This window comes from Gracilinanus agilis, chromosome 6 (assembly GCF_016433145.1).
Source record: "Gracilinanus agilis isolate LMUSP501 chromosome 6, AgileGrace, whole genome shotgun sequence".
NCBI classification, from domain to species: domain Eukaryota; kingdom Metazoa; phylum Chordata; class Mammalia; order Didelphimorphia; family Didelphidae; genus Gracilinanus; species Gracilinanus agilis.
Window position 1 is genome coordinate 12,566,467 of NC_058135.1, and position 17,312 is coordinate 12,583,778.

The 17,312-nt window shown below is 36.4% G+C and overlaps 1 protein-coding gene across 1 annotated transcript in view; it reads right to left on the reverse strand.

Annotated features, from left to right (window-relative positions):
- The window catches only part of NRG1 (neuregulin 1), a 990,734-nt gene that overhangs the window by 164,493 nt on the left and 808,929 nt on the right, over positions 1–17,312 (reverse strand). Inside the window, exons 4-5 of the mRNA XM_044681476.1 lie at positions 13,576–13,626; positions 7,595–7,645 (exon numbers count right to left, since the gene is read on the reverse strand). Of these exons, the coding sequence (XP_044537411.1) occupies positions 7,595–7,645; positions 13,576–13,626 (102 nt within the window). The remainder of the gene's footprint in view (positions 1–7,594; positions 7,646–13,575; positions 13,627–17,312) is intronic.

Below are 17,312 nucleotides of genomic sequence, written 5' to 3' on the forward strand. Positions count from 1 at the left end.
AAACCTTTTCTATGTGACAAAATACTTGAACAACACTACTGATACATTATAACATGACATAGTAACATTTCAGTTACTCAAGGCCCTTCCCTTGACTCTCTTATCAATACCCTTCCCAAACTGAGCTGCCCAAAACCAAATGTAATACTACAATCCCTACTGGACAAGTATATGACAAGAGCAGAGTACAGAGAAACAGTCCTCTTCCTACTCCTGGAAACTTTGCCCTTCTTAGCAAAATCCAAGCTTGTATTTTTCCTGACAACCATATCACATTGATTATTCAAGTTAAGTTTACAAACTATTAAACCTGGCAGGTATTTTTAAAGGCAAACAAGTGTCTAGTTATTTCTATCCCTGGGACACTGATCTTTCAATGCAAGTATAAGATTTTACAATTATCCCAATTTAATTTGGTGTATTTAATTTCTCTTTCTGGATATCAAAGCTATTAGTATGTTAGCTCTCCGTTCCAGGTGGGTCATCTGTCAATTTGGTTAGAACACCACATTCAAACATAATGCAATTATAGAAGTGGTTTTACAGGTGGAATTAAATATGAGTCAAAATTCACAATAGATTTAAAAGCAATCCTTTAAATAAGCTTGGTTTTCTTCAAAGAATATAATGCCAATTACTTAGCAAAGAATAAAATCAACAATACTAGTTTGATGCACTAATTAGAACTAAATCTTCATTCTCCCTTTATAAAAGATGTCATCCCCTTGAACCAAAAAGGGCATAATACTGTTCCAGAAATTCTTAAAAATTTAGAGGTGAAATTAAGATCTAGGGAAAGTAAGTGACTTGGGAATGCAGTGTTTAACTGAGGAGGATTTTTAGAGATTCTCAGCTGCCACTTAATTCTTCAAGTGAGGAAGCCAATGCTCAGTGGTAAAGCATTTTCTATAAGGCAGGTAGTGGAAAGAAGAACTATTTATAGAGCCAGGCCTTTGGACTCCAGCTCCAGAGCTGGATACCAAACTGAGTCTGGCTTTCTTACAATAATTCTGCAAAGGCAGAAGTACAAATATTATTATGCAAATTTTACAAAAGAAAAAACTGTGGTGCTTACATGTGTTGCCCATGATCACACAGCTAAGCTAAGAGAATAACACAGGCAGGATCTAGAGTCAGATCTCTGTACTACAAGTGGGTTGCTCTTTCAGCTACATGAGAATGACCAAAATGTTTGGAAATAGCTCATCTGGGAATGTGAGAAGACAAGAGAAACAGAAGTCCCATGAATGTGAAACTAAAATCTTAGCACACTCTTAAGTACATACCTCTTTCTAAGAAAAAAAAATAATAGACATCCCTCATAAATGACCCACACAAATATAGACAAAATAGATAAACTCTAGGACAGTAAATGGATTTCTAAAATGAAAAGAGAATGAATTTGGTGCTCCCTATTAGTGTGACTGGATGACATTCAGCACCAATTACACAGACAGCTCCCAAGGTCTAGGAGTGCATATTTTGTCTTCTATTTTGCAGCTCTTTTTCCAAGGAACCAGAAAGACAAGGTTGCATATTTTGGATGATTTTCTTTTTATATTATTCTCCTTGTTGCATGACACCTAGTGATTTTTTTGTCTTCCTACCTGCAAGTTTCAGTCCTCTGACCTGCTTTACCTACATGTTCATAGAATCTTCAAAACCATAATTTGCATCCAATTAGAATAGAACCAACTTTCCAAAGGTGACAACCATGGCTATTTGTCAAGAAAGAAAGAAGGAAAAAAGGAAAGAAATCTTTCTAATTTGGTATTATTAAAGGAAATTTCCAGGAGCTTTGTCCCACAGTAACATGGGCAAGAAAGGTTGCAGCTATCAATGTCATGAAGAAATTATAGATCCAAACATTACTAATGATCTAACAAGACCTGGTCTTAAAGGTACCAAAAATCATTAACAGCCAACTGGCTTACTTTTCCCAGGTGGAATTACTCTATAGTTTATCAAAACAATGGCTCACAGATATGCCCAAAGTTGCTTTAGGTTGGTTTTCCTGGGGGCCAAGTCCAGGAAGAGACTGTTAACTACTGTTAGAAAGCAGCCCAGAGCAGTTCCTTCATAATTCATCTTCAACCATGAGATGCAGAAGAAATTAAATATAGCAATATGGTATTCAGTAGACTCACAAATACTAAGAGTTGTTGTAAGAACTAATGACTATTTGAAAAAAATTAAAACTGCTCAAAAATCCAGGAAAGTAGTCCTGTAGAAAATAGGTTGGAACTAGCATTTTACCCAATATAAACCATAATAAGTTCCAAAAAGATAAATAATCTAGTTGGCATTTTAGAAATATAGGTCACATCACTTTTTGTGAACTCTATACATCTCTGCTTAAGGGAAAAATTCTGACTCAGTCTAGAAATGTTTCCACTCTACTACATCGCCTCCCTAACCAAATTGTTTATTTGATCAAGTCAATTTTAAATAAAGTTTGGCAGAAATAAGATTGGCAGAATCAGAGCAAATTTCCAGAGGTAAGTGTGAATTGAAGGGGAAGAAATAGGTTAGTTTATCCTTTTCAGTTTACTTAAAAATCCTAATCTATATGACTTCAGTAAACCTTTATTCAGGATTGAATATTAGGAAATACAAGTAGAGGAACTTCCAAAAAGCTAGCTTACATGTTTATTCTATATCACCATCATTAACAACCAAATAGAGGGCAATGATGGAGATTTCAGTCTTCAAAATTCAATTCAGCTCAGCAAACATTAATCACTATTAGACCTAAGCATTAATATTGAAAAAGAAAAAAAAATAATAATGCCTATCCTTTGGAAGGTTACATTCTGTGGAAAGAATAAATCATGTAAATATAAAGTATATACTAAGTTTTACACCACCACCCCCAGATCCTCAAGTATTTCTGAATAAATGCAACACAGAAAAAACTGTTTATCATAATCACTAAGGGAAATCACTCTTCTTTGTTGTAAATTACTAGATGTAGACACTTCAGGGATATCTGTGCTATGAGGGATAAAAGAAAAGAGTCAGATTTCACACAACCAATAGAGTTGTAGAGTAAGAGATCTATTTCAGGTCCCTGCAGCTAGGACAAAACCAGAGAAATGTGATTTCTCCTTCATAAGTGCTTAAAGACAATGTCCATCATTCCTGTTAACAATCTAGGTAGAGCTCTAGTTTCAGGAGACTAAATCACTTTATTCACTAAATCCTGGAGGGGGAAATTCATATCAGACAAGGTGCTGAAGAAAAAACCTATTATTTGGTTTCAAATATTAAACACTTTGCAAAAACAAAGGAAAACACCCAGTAGATGAATTTCATGATCCATATAATCTATAATAAATAGATCCATATAATCTAAAAATTCACAGTGACTGGGGAATCTACACAAAGCCAACACACAAACATAAACTACCACAGAAACAGTGCCTGGAACCTTAGGATTATCACTTTGGAGGGGTTTAGAGGGCCCAAATAACACAGCCTAAAAGGACATATGGTCTCTCTGGTGACAACTTCCGCCAACTATGCCAGGTCACTTACATCTATGTAGAAGACCTAAGCAGCCAAATGGATTTAATTTGTAAAAATTAGCACAGGTAAGAGATACTATAACAAGAATGGTCAAAAGTAGCAGATAATCAATGGCCTGTCCAATGTACTCATGGCATATAGCTTCAGGTTTAGTACTGCCATGGTGAAAAAAGGAAGAAGTAGGTTCAGATGGTTCTCAAGTCAATAGAAAATTAGACTAATCAAGACATGACTCAATAAGGTCCAAACAGACAAATAATCCTTATAGATATAGAAAGAGGTATAGAAATACACACATATATACATATGGATAAATTAAGTATTGGCATATGATATATACATATACAAATGAATGTAGAGATTTTAAAATAGGGAATATATATAAAATCCATCACATATAAACATTTTAAATATCATAAAATAAAAATATGAAGGTATATTTTAAATTATAATATTATTTTTTAAAAATTAGATTGATGGAGGTATTTTTCAGATATATAGAAATATGCAGACACTTCCTAGCTAAGGACTCTGGGCAAGTCACTTAATCCCCATTGCCTAGCCCTTACCACTCTTCTGCCTCAGAACCAATACACAGCATTGATTCTAAGATAGAAGATAAGGGTTTTTTTTTTTTAAAAAAGAAATATAGAAATATAGCAAAAGGGAGAATTCTGAATTAAACAACAAATAGGGGGCACAAAATATAAAATAATATCAAATATAAACACACAAAAATATTTTAATTTTTCCATAAGGGAAATTGTTGAACAGAGGGAAAAGAAACTATATATAATATATAAATATGAAAAATGATAAAGGCTGGTATAAATATATATATTAGTATTTTAATTAAAGCCATGCTGATAGATAATTAGACCACGCGCTTGTAAGCATTCAAAACTGCCGCTCCCATTTGTCTCCCATCTCTACCTGAGTCTGCTGGCCAAGAGAGAGAGCCCTCCTAACCCAGGAGATTATAAAACCTTCCCTGGGTCAAGACGTAGGCCTCCCCAAGCCCAAAAACCCGGAAACGGAAACCAGTTGGACGATGTTAGATCACGGGAAATGTAGTTTTGATACATTTCCCCTGTCCATAGAAATATATACACTTTTAGATGGCATTTCCCAAATTTCACTTTTACAAATATTTAATAAAATTCTGACACCTAAGATATACAATGAATTTTGGCGTAGAGCTCTAAGTCTGGAGTCAGGAAGAGTTCAAATCTAGTCTTAGATACATACTAGCTTTTAGACCCTGGACAAGTAACAAGTTATTTGCTCCAGTTTCCTCAATTGTAAAATGGAGGTAATAATGGTACCTATCTTACAGGGTTGTTGTAAGGAACAAATGAGATAATACTTTTAAATCACTTACCTCATTGCCTAGTACATCCTAAGCACCATATAAATGTTCATTATTATTATCATTATCCCATATGTGGTCAAAGATATTAATAATTCTCAAGTGAAGGAATACAAACTTGTAAAAAAAATATGAGAAAAGCCCCAAATCATTTACACAAGCACAAATTAAAAGAACTCTAAGAGTTCACCTCAATATCCATTAAATTGATACAGATGAGAAAAAACAAGAATAGTCAGCATTGGATTTGCTGAGTGAAGACAGGGGCCCTGACTCACTAATGGAGGAGTTGTAAATCACTCCAACCAGAACAGAAAACATTTAGAAATATACAGAAAATTCACAATTGAATCATGTAAGAACAATCACTAAATTGCTCATATCCTTTGACCAAATAATACCACTTCTGGGCATATAGTCTAAGCAGGTCCAAAATCAAGAAGTATTGTATATATCAAAATGTTCATGGTATGAGGGTTTATAATACTAGAAAAAATGAAATGAATGTGGGCATCAATCAATTGGACAAATTACAAATGTAATATAATATTCTTGTATCATAAGAAATGCTGAATATAAGGAATTCAGGTACTATGAGAAGACTGCTGCAAGCTAATGCTGAGTGTAGTAAGCAGAGCCAAGAGACCAATATGTAGTTACTACAAAAATGGAAATGAAAATAATAATAAATGCAGTCAAATTCAAATCAGTTGCAATGTAATATCAGTATCTTGATCCTGAAAGACAGGTGGTGAAATCTACTTCTCTAGTCTTGGTAGAGGGGCAGGGGTATGGGCACTAGCCCCCTCCTGTCTGTTCCAGATCTTCTCTTATCCCCTGAAGTCATCACTGGTCTACTCATAGCTGCCAAAGCACAACATTCCATATGTTACCTCAATGGGTTTTTTTCCCCACTAAATTCTTCCTTATGCCTAGAACATCTTCCCTCCTCCACTCTGCCTCTTAGAATCCCAAGATTCCTTCCAAACTCAATTCCAGGGAAATCTCTAATAGCCTGTCTTGGACCCTTTAGTATTAGTTCTCAATCCCCTTGGAAGTTACTTGGCATACGTCTTATTTTAATTTTCTATGTAAATGCTATTTCCTCCTCAAAAGAATGTAAGCTCCTTGAGGGCAGATTATTTTCATCTGTGAATCCCCTCTGACAGAGTGCTTGTTGAATGAATGAAGGAATGTTTCACATGCAATCAGAGTCATCTTGTTGGTCAGTCTTGCTTAACTATTTTTCTTGCCTCAAAGAAGACTTAATATGGTAGAAAATGATAATCAGTAAATAAGTGTCACCTAAAAAAAGACATCAATTAAACTTCTGAAAAGAATCAGCTAAAAAAAAAAAAGAATTAGCTAGTCAATTTAGTCAAAGCAGAGCAGCTCCATTTGGGAGATAGAAATTGAACCTGTGGTTTCATTAGCGTAGATTTCCTTTGTTAATGCAGATTGAATCCTCCTCTCAGAGAGTAGGTTGCCTAGAACATTGAGAAGGTAAGTGAATTGCCCAGGGTCACAAAGCCTGTACATGTCTAATGTCAGATCTGAACCTAAGTTTTCCTGGAGCCAAGGCCAGCTCTGTCTATTATGGAACATTACTTCTCCATTCCTTAATGGTGTTTTAAGGAAATGAATCTCCTCTTGTCAGATATTATACACACACACAGGAAAAGGTTGACCTGTGTGTGTGTATATATATATATATATATATATATTTGTATATGTACACATATTATACGTGTATATTCTTAACTGGTACTATTTTTTCTCATAATTGCAAAATCTATCAAACTAAGGAAAATTTCCAGTTTTCAATAACTACATGAAAACTGAGGGAGGCTATAATTATAGAATTCTTCCAGAGGTTTTATAGACTATCCCATACTTCCTTTTATTCTGTACCACATCATCCCTTTACTGTTTATGTTCTCCCCCCACAAACATCAAGGAGTTTTTGCTAGCCCTGCCTAGATCCTTTAGTTCCCCTGATTGTTCCTAAAAGCAACAATCAATCTCATAGTAACAGTAGCTGTACAAGAGGCATTTCCACCTTAAAAGGGTAAAAAATAATCAGTGATCCATGGCCAAGGGCTTGCCTCCAAAACATTTCTCAACTAGTTGCTATCTATCGTATTTGAAGTATGATCAACTCTATATAATTTGCCAAACCTATATAAAGCACCCTGTAGAAAAATGAAAGAGCTACCAAATCATGGAGATATGTGTGTAGCACATTTCAGGCAGCAAGTTACAGCTTTGAACTAAGCTGAAATTACACTCACAACTCAAATTAAGTCGATCAGCATTTATTAGATGCCAAATATGTGCCTGGAACTGAGCCAAGTACTGGTCCCAACATTATATTTGGTTATACATACAAGGACACCTTCCAAAGGATAGGCAATTAGCTCCTGTTCCTGGGGGACATCTAGCCTATAAACCATACTCATGAGGTCTCCATTCCAATTATATTCAAATGTGTCCAATAGAAGAAAGAACAGAAGACTGAAGGAAATATAATTCCAGAAGTCAATCCCCACCATTTCCAAAATCCTACAAGCTCTACAATAAAATATGGCATTAGAGCTGTCATTAGTACCAGGCGGAAAATAGTTTAATTTTAGTAGTCCATGAAAGTCATCACAAAATTGTGATAAAAGCCAGTCAATGGAGTGGTTGAGTACTTACATGAAGAAGTATTGGTTCCTTCTGTTGACATTGATATTCTAGTGGGGAACTCTATAAAACAGAAAAAGGCAATGAGGAATTATGGGATCAGGCTAAGAAAAGTTCTCCATTGCAAATGTGCCATGCTCAGAAAGTCCCCAGAAAAAGAAACCAGGAAAGCAAGAGTTAAAAAAAAGGACCCCATATTTAATGATTCCACAGTCAGTGGAAAGTCAGTAAGAATGGCATTGAAGTTTATAAGGGAGAGTATATATATGCAGCTTAGACTTCAAAGAGGCTTTGGCAGAAATGGTCAGGCAGGCCCCTAACTCCCAACTGGACCTCAATATCTATGAAAGCCACCATTTCAATCACAGAGAAATTCTTGACTCACCACTAATTAGGATGCTCTTGGGTAAGGACAATTAACATTATCAGGGAGATGTAACCAACTCTTGTAACTGTGAAGATGATCAGGAGTGATAATGATCTGGAGTGGAATGTTGGGAGAACTAGGCAAAAATGCTCACTTTACTCTGCCATCTTGGATCTACTTACTAAGATGAATAAAGACCTGATGAGATCCAGTGATACTGGGCTCTTTGTTGTTCCTTGAACAAGATACTCTACCAACTTCAGGCATTTTTTTCTGATTGTATTCCTTGCTTTAAACCCTCTCCTCATCTCTCCCTCTTGGCTGCCCTGGCATCTTTCAATTCCCAAAAAAATATCCAACTTCTATAGGAAGCCCTTCTCAATCCCGCTTAATTCCAGGGTCTGTTGATTAGAATCAATTTTATCCTACCTTCATCTGGTTCAGACATAGTTGTTTGAATATTGTCTTCCCCATCAGACAGTGAGCTCATTGAGAGAAGGAACTACCTTTTGTCTTTCTTCGTATCCATAGCACTTATCACAGTGCCTGGCATATAAAGGGCCTTGATAAATGCTTACTGACTGAGTCTGAGCAATCATGAGATCCATAGAAAAGGCTCAAGAAGAATGAGGATCATCATAATCCACGAGAAAAGAGGATTAATCATCAAAGGCCCCTGAAAACACAGCATGATGTCATAGATAAAACTTTGCTAATTGGAAGTCAAATGAAAATCATTGGAAGTCAATGAGATGATTTCAAATCCCACCTCAGACATTTACTAGCTGGGTGATGCTAGGCAAGTCATTGAACTTCTCCTTCCAATTCCTCAACTGTGAAATGAGGAGGATATACTAGACAGCCTCTGAGTCTTCTTTCAGCTTTAGATTTATGAACTTGGGATCCACAGCTGGCTCAGGCACAGAACTAAATATATCTACCCAGGGAACCTGCTTGAGCAGTTGAGGACAGCCAAGATAAGTAAGACTGAACAGTTATTTGACAAGAAGCCTCTTAACTTATGCAGAAGGAGAGACCAGAAGAATAAAAGGTAAATTGAGGAAAGATGGGAAAAAGCACTGGGGCAAGGGGAGGCATGAAGAAGTATTGGGGGAAGAAAAAAGAGGAAGAAATGGAGAAGGAACAAAAAAGAAGGAAAGAAGGGGTAGGTTCATAGGAAAGAGGAAGAGAGAAATGGGAAAGGGAAGGAGAAAAGGGAGAGACAGCAAAGAGAAAAGAAGAATGTTAAGTGAGGAAAAGAGGAGGCAGAGAAGGTACAAAGAAGGAGAGAAAAAGAAGGAAGAGGAAGGGGGAGACAAAAAAGTAAAGAATGAAGAGAAAGGAAAAGGAGGAAGAAGGGAAGAAGGACAAATGGACAAAAGGCAGAATGAGAAGAAAGAGGGAATGGGGCTATGTGAGGAAAGAGTAGAAGGGAAGAGAAGAAAGGGATAGAGAAAAAATCAGGAAAGAGGGGATCAGGTGAAGAAAAAGGAGAGGTGGGGAGAAATAAGAGAGAAATATGGTCTTCCCCAAGAATAAAAACACTCTTAAAGGCTGTTCTCATTGAAAAGCTTAGGGAAAAAAAGTTGAGTAACCCAGAAGGGACTCAGAGTAATATTATCCATTTATATCTGAAAGGGGCCTTGAAAATCATATAGCTCATATTTATTATTTAAAGTTAGGAAAGGGGGCCTGGAAAAAAGGAAGAGGATTGCTGTATGTCGCATATGTTATACGCATGATATGAACCCAGATCTTCAGACCTGAAATCCAGCCTCCATACTACTGATTCAGACTGCTTCCAATAACAGCATGTCTCTTATTTGAAAAAAAGAAAAGAAAAGAAAAAAAGAGCCAAATACCAGCCCTAGCAATGGTTAAATCCTTTTTCCTTCTTTAATCCTCAATTTCACTATGTTTAACCAGAAAGGGTAACAACTCCTGTCAAAGATATGGTTTCAGAGTGCACAATGAAACATATATATCTTTGGCATAGGCGGTGTAGATTTCCTCCTTGACTATGCATACTTCTTACAAGAGTTTTGTTGGTTTTCTCTTTAAATGGGGTGGAGTACAGAGAGGAGTTTTTCTTATTTGCGAAAAATAAAATAAATCTAAAGAAAAAATCAAATCAAAGACCAGACTATATAGTTTCTAAGATCATTTCTAATCCTAAGCATTTAATTGCAAATTCAGAATAGCAATATCAAGGAAATTGGAACAAGTTTAAGGACTAAGAAGGAAAAGGGACAACTAGACTATAACAACTTCTGGTAGGAGATACCAAAGAAATGAAAACAATTCCTAGCATAATATATAATCCATGAGAAATGGCTACATGTGCGGATTTGTTGGGTAACAAGGTTGAATTCAAAATTGGTGGAAGGTCTTCCTTTTTCCCTTTGCTCACCATCATTAGATCAATCTTATTAAGAGGCAAGATGATTAAAAAAAAAGATATTCAGATTCTACTTTTTTTAAGTTTATTGGTATATTTTAGTTTTACAATGTTTATTTTCATGTGTGTGTCTCCTCACCCTAGACTGTAGGCCAACTCTTCCAACAAATATAACAAAATGGGTCAGGGAAAGCAGTTCAGAAAAAATAGCAAACATATTGTCCAGATTGATGGCATACGCAGTGGTCCATACAGATTATCCCTACCTCTAAAAATGAAGAGAGGCACTTATATTCTCTCATTCCATCTCTGAAAGTAAATATGTCATTCTAATAACATATAGGTCAATTTCTGTTTTTCATTGCTTTGGGGGGGTTTTCCTATTCATATTTTTGAAGTCGGTATGTATATAGTTATCCTGCTTCTTCATATTTCACTCTAAATCATTTCATAGCTTTCCCATGATTCTCTGAATTCTTCATATTCATTGTTCCTTATAGACATTAATATTGCATTACAGTAAGGTCCCCTTATCCATAGTTTCTCTTTCTCTGGTTTCATTTATCCATAGTCAACTCTAAGTTGCAGAGTGCCCAAAGTGCCCAAAGTGTGCCCTAGATGCATTGGAAGTCTGTCTGTGTTATCAGTCTGCATTCTCCTGTATTTTGCTTCCACTTTCACTTTTTTTTTAGGGGGAGTGGAGATGGGAGACCATGGAGCACCTAGCACATATAGCATGTGTTTGATCACATCCATGGTTTTAGCCATCTATACTAGCTGTTGGAACATAACCTCCAAGAGATACTATACTGTGTTTTGTGGGGCCCTACTGTATTTTTGTGTAATCAACTTAGCCCAAATGATGGGCATCTACTTGGATTCCAGTTCTTTCTGCTATCATAAAAAGCACTGCTCTATATATTTGGGTGTATATGGGACCTTTTTTTAAAGTCATTGACCTCCCTGGGGTATATGATCATTTGACCCAAAGCAGGGGAACCTTTGGGTCAAAGGATAAGGATATTTCATTCTCTTTCATCATATTATTTTTACTATTTTTTTTCCCAAACTAACACCAAACACTTTTAACGATTACTGCTTTTTTTTAATTTGAAGTTTCAGATGGTATCACCGTTTCATTCTTTCTTTTTTGTCAGTAGTATTTAAGAGCATCTAGATCTTTCTGTTGTGCAAATACATTTTGAAATTATTTTGCCTAACTCTATAAAGTAGCTATATCTATAAAGATATAGCACTAAGCCTGTAAGTTAATTTTAGTTGGATGGCCAGTTTCATTATATTATTGTGGTTCAGATGTGAACAATGAATAATCTTTCAATTATTTAAATTCTATTAAATTTCTTGAGTGTTTTGAAATGATAAGTCAAGAGTGCTTTTGAAGACTGACTTTCAGATAGTTAATTTATAGCTGTTTTAATGGGATTTATATTTTTATTACTTCTATATAGATTTTGATATTGCAATAAGTAAATGTTGATGATTATATGCACTTATTTTATATGTGAATACTTTACTGAAGTTATTGTCCCCAGACTTGAACTTAAGAAGATGAATCTTCCTGACTTAGGCCAGGTACTTTTGCCACTGTGCTACCAACTGCACTGGATGTTTTAAATTGAATAATCAATGCACTTGCCTTTTTTTCCATGAATGCTCAAATGCCACTCTTTTGCCAAATACCTCTTCTCTTTATTTCTGCATTGAGAACTTGAAATTCTGTCTCACATCCATTTCCAATTTCTTCTAAAAGTTCCTCTTGTCAACTATTCTAGAGTTTCTTGATATTATTTAGTGATCTCTGATAAATCCACAAAGTTCTTATATTGACCCAGTAATGTTGATTATCTTCCTCTGTGTTATAATATTTGTACAATGTACTTTTATTTCTTTTGGAGGCTTTAGTCATTTGGTTTTGTTTTTATAATCTTCTCTGTTGTTTAATCTGCTTGTAGACTACATCTTAATTCATTTGTTTTTTCTTGAGCTGTGATTTTTCAGCTTTTCTTCTGCATTCTCTGTCCCTTGCCTTTGAGAACTTCTCATTCTCTAGTTCTTCAATTTTCCACTGCTGCACAAATTCTGAAGGCTAGACTATTGGGTCACTTCAGCCTCCTTGCAGAAGGGAAATGGAAGTAAAACAGGTATAATACTTTGCCCTGAGGAATATCTAGAAAGGAATGACCCTAACTATATTTCCAGTCCTCCTTCCCTCAGCCCTGAAACTTGTTCCTCCCTCTAACCCATGGCTCCAAGTGTTACATCCTTCCATGTATGTTTCTAGTTCTTCCTCTTCCAGTCTCCCTCCATTCCTTTCTTTCCTTGATGTGGCTGAGTAGAATATATATACATATATATATTCTTATGGAATTGAAAATTTTAGGTGGAGACAATGCCATGAAGGATCGTTATAATAAAACCCAAGTCCCAAGCCTATGAGCTTGCTTTTGCTCACTCTTCTAGGTGGGAAGGAATCAGCTGGCATTAGGGACACTGAATGAGAAATCTAAGAATGAGTTCTCAATGTAATTCATGAGAATTCTCCTTGTATATAACTTTTGTATTCTTAACTTACGGAATCAACTATAATGACTATATCTGGCCCACAATTCCTTCCTTCTGAAATTTTTGAGATGGAGATGTTTACAGATAGCTATCATGTTGATGTTCATATGTTCTTGCGTATGTATTCTTAACTCAGAAATCTAGATGTATTAAATAGGTCAGAGGTTGTCCTCTGAACTATGTCTTAGAAGGGACCCTAATAGTAATTAACAACTGGCCAAACATTTAGCATAGTGTATAGTATCCTGGCTCCCAGTATAGTGCTGCAAAGGCACCAATGTTGTAGATTCAGATAGTATCTACAAAAAATCCTGTTACTCAAGGGCATTTGGACACAAAGTAATGTCCTGGAAGGGAAACAGAGAGGTCAATGTCTACAACATCTAAACTATCCACGAAATCCTCCTACTCCTCAGATTTTTTACCAGAAACATCAGCAATTTGGGGCAATCTTCCCCAAACTGAAGCCCAAATGGGAGTCAGAAGGCAGAGCATGCTTGATGAAGTTGTTAGTAAACAAGGCAAAGGAAAAGGAGGAAGGGAAAGTTCTGAAGATAGAAAGGCTTCTGTTTAGTTGAGGTACAGTCAGCAAACAGATTGGTCAGTCCAGGGTATAAAAGCTTGATGATGGCCAACTTGACTCACCTGATGGCATGCTTGATCTTTCAGTAGATGCTGGCATGCTAGTTACAGTTTCTGCAAAATACAAAGGTCAACAAAAGTTATGCCATACCACCAAATTCCAGTCATAGACAGAGTGCTGCAGAACAACAATGTGAGAGAAAGGAATGAAATGCCCCTGAGAAAGAGGAATTCCACACTTGCACTTCATAGACAGTGAGAAATACAATTAGGATCATGATTCTACTGGTTCCTCCTTTTTTTGAACAGTAAGCATGAACTGAGCTAAGTCAAAATGACTCAAAAGAGTAAAACATTTCCTTCTGGTTCAATGAGAGCATACAGTTGGTCCAGGTGTGGCTTGCTCCTTGAGAACTTATTTGTCAACATCCCCATTAGAAGTCAAGAGAAGGGGCAAAAACACTGGTAGTAAGATTTCTCATTGCAGAAAGTTGGAGAAATGCAGCTTCTCAAGGAAGACTGCCATTTTCAAGTTGAAATCACTGGAAAGTAAATCTGTTTCTAGCAGTGGATGCTCCATAGATATTTTTTTCTTTATCTAGAGTATCAGCTTCTACTGATGAGTAAGATAAAAGCTTTTTGTTAAGGGGATGATGAGTCCAGATGTGCATTATTGACTTAAGTATTCTCAGCAGCCATACAAGTCTGAAAAAAACTGACTTCAACTTCTTGCCTCTGCTCTGATGTTAGTGGTCCAAATGTTACCAGTTATCTAACTAGCACTATATTCAGATGCCCTTGAAATGGTTTCTCTGGATCTCAGAACAAAATCTGTGTTTCCAGTTATATAGACTTATCCAAAGGCCCAGGAAACTGCCTGGTACCGTCATGGAAATAGACCAAACAGAGATTGTGGGCATCTATGGTCAGATGACCAAATATTGGTGTCTAGGACAGCAAAGACATTGCATTAACAAATATTCCTAAAAACAAAAGAATTAATGGTCAAGGTACTGTTGTAGGTTAAAAATATTGGTAGGAGTATGATGAAAGTTGTGGAGATCAGTTTGGTACCAGCATTCTTATTTATTTGGAGGAGAGATAGGAAATAGGATAGTATATCTCTTAATTTTTATAATATATCTAAATATAAACCTTATACTAAATCTCTAAGAAAGCCCCTAAATCTAAAAATCTTCTTGCCTAACAAAGCAGGCCTAAATAAAACTATTCTATGTATGATAAAATTTGCTATCTCTCTTATCTAACTAATAAAATAAATCTTTATCTTCAACCTCCTTGAATCAGTATATGAATCAAACTATCAGAAATAACTGTCAGATCCTCTTGACAGAGAGACACTTGACAGAGAGACCCAGCCTCTGCTCACTCCAAAGCCAGAGAGAAGAAGGACCTGATCTTTTTTTTTCCCTTTTATAGTCAGTCTCTTCAAGAGACAGAGGAAAAATCTCTGTTACTGACTCTTGAAGAGACAAAAGGAGATTTTACAAAACTCCCAACTGTCAGATACTGTCTCCTAAAGAGACAGAGGGAGATTAAGAAATTCCTATTAACAGTACCTTATATTTGGATTTTTTCTAATCCTACAAAGATTTTCATGTGCAAATCATGGTCTAGGTCAGTGATGGGCAAACTACAGCCTGCAGGCCAGATTGGGGGGGCAAAGAGGGGGGAGGGACATGAAATGTGCTATCCGGCCTCAGGACATCATTCCTAATCTGATAAATACAATACAATTAAACTTCGAAAGAGTTGCCTTAGAAACAGACTGACAGATGAGCATTTCCTTTCCTTTGGCCCCTCTTAAAAAAGTTTGCCCATCACTGGTCTAGGTGAATCAAGGATACCATCATTTTATGCTTGAATAGCCTTCTACTGGATTTTTTCTAACCATCTTGAAATTCCCAACATGATAATTAACTTAAAACATGCACCCTCACCAAATTATGTCATCTTTAGGATTTCTATCATAATAAACCATAAATCCAAAACTGAGTAAGATCTCATTGTAAATATAATAGCAACTTAAAATATCTTTTTGACAAGACAATGTAAGTTCCTTGAGCTCAGAAATCAATATACATATTCTCAGGTGTTCAAGGTCACCAACCACTCAAGTGTTGGGCAGTAAATTTTTCCTCAAGATTTCAATGAATCCATCAAAGTAGGCCCAAGTTGGCCAAGATACAACCAATGAAAACAAAACCAAAAAAATGGAACTTGACTGTTGTAGAAGTCTTAGGGACTCACTTATGTAGCAAGGATTAAGAGATTTTCCTACTTCAGAGCTAAGACAATCTGGGATGGCATTTCTGAAGAGCTTTCAAATTATTTTCTTTCTTAGGCTTTTAATAACTAAGCATAGACAACACACATCTATCAAGAAAGAACATAGCCTTTTTTTTTTGGTGGGGGGAAGGGGGGTGACATTCAGCTTTCCAGGCCAAGCATCCATTTGGAAGAGAAGGCACCCTCAATATCCACTCAAGGTGTAGCAGACATTGTCCTGAGGCTAACAGATCAAGTACTAAGAGGATGCATAGGGATCTTACTCATAGTAGACAGTAAGTGTTCTGTTGTTTTCTATTATTCAATGAAAGAATGAATCAATATAGCAACCATCTGGCAGAAGGGTACAGGAGAAGGGGACAAGCATTCATCAAGTGTGCCAGGCACTCTGCTAAGTACTTTACAAATGTTGACACATTTGATTCTCACAACAGCCTTGGGAAGTAGGTGCTATTATTACTTCCCTTTTACAGTCGAGGAACTGAGGCAGACAGAGATTGTGACTTGCACAGTGTTACTCAACTATAAAGTCTCTGAGACTAGAAGAACTCAGGTCTTCCTGACTGTAGGTCCAGGACTATTCATTATGCCACCTAGCTGTTCTTAATGCAAACACTGAAACAAAAAGACAAAATGCTTTCCTAAAATTATTCTTTTGGCTCAAGTCTACTATCATCCTCTTCCTAAGATAACCATTAAACTCTCTCAGAGCAAAGAGTTTTTAGAATAAAGAGATAATTACAGAAAATTGAGAACCAAGAATTTCTTTAAACCAACCCCATCCAAAAGACCTAAGCAACAGATCTCTGATCTCATGAGTGGACATATTCCTTCCAATAGTGCAAACCAAAATCCATCAAGCCCATGCATCCCATACAACTTTCATCCAAGTCATTCTCAAAAATTAACCAGAGGATTCACTCAACTACATTTGTCATTTTCCCTTGGCATCGTGAGGATATCTGCAGAACACACAGATCCAGCATCCCTTAGTCCTCCCTCTTGGTATGCAATTATTCTTTCATCTCCCATCCCCACCTCCAATAACACATGGTTTTGATATATCCTTTGCTTGACTTTTCCAGTTACAGGCTGCACACTCCCACCATGCACAGAGTCCATGAACATTTAAGAGATGCTGACCTTTGATTCTTTAGATACTGTGCTATTTCATGTTTTATAGAAAGAATACCACCAGATGGATTTAATTTTTATACGCCAAAGATACTCAATAAAAAAGGCACCTCCTAATTACTCTAAAGCAGTGATTCCCCAAGTGGGCGCCACCGCCCCCTGGTGGGTGCTGCAGTGACCCACGGAAGCAGTGATGGCCACAGATGCATTTTATCTTTCCTACTACTTGCTATTAAAATTTCTTTAAAAATTAATTTCCAGGGACGCTAAGTAATTTTTTTTCTGGAAAGCGGGCGGTAGGCCAAAAAAGTTTGGGAACCACTGCTTTATTTTTTAAAAACCATAATTTCTGTGTA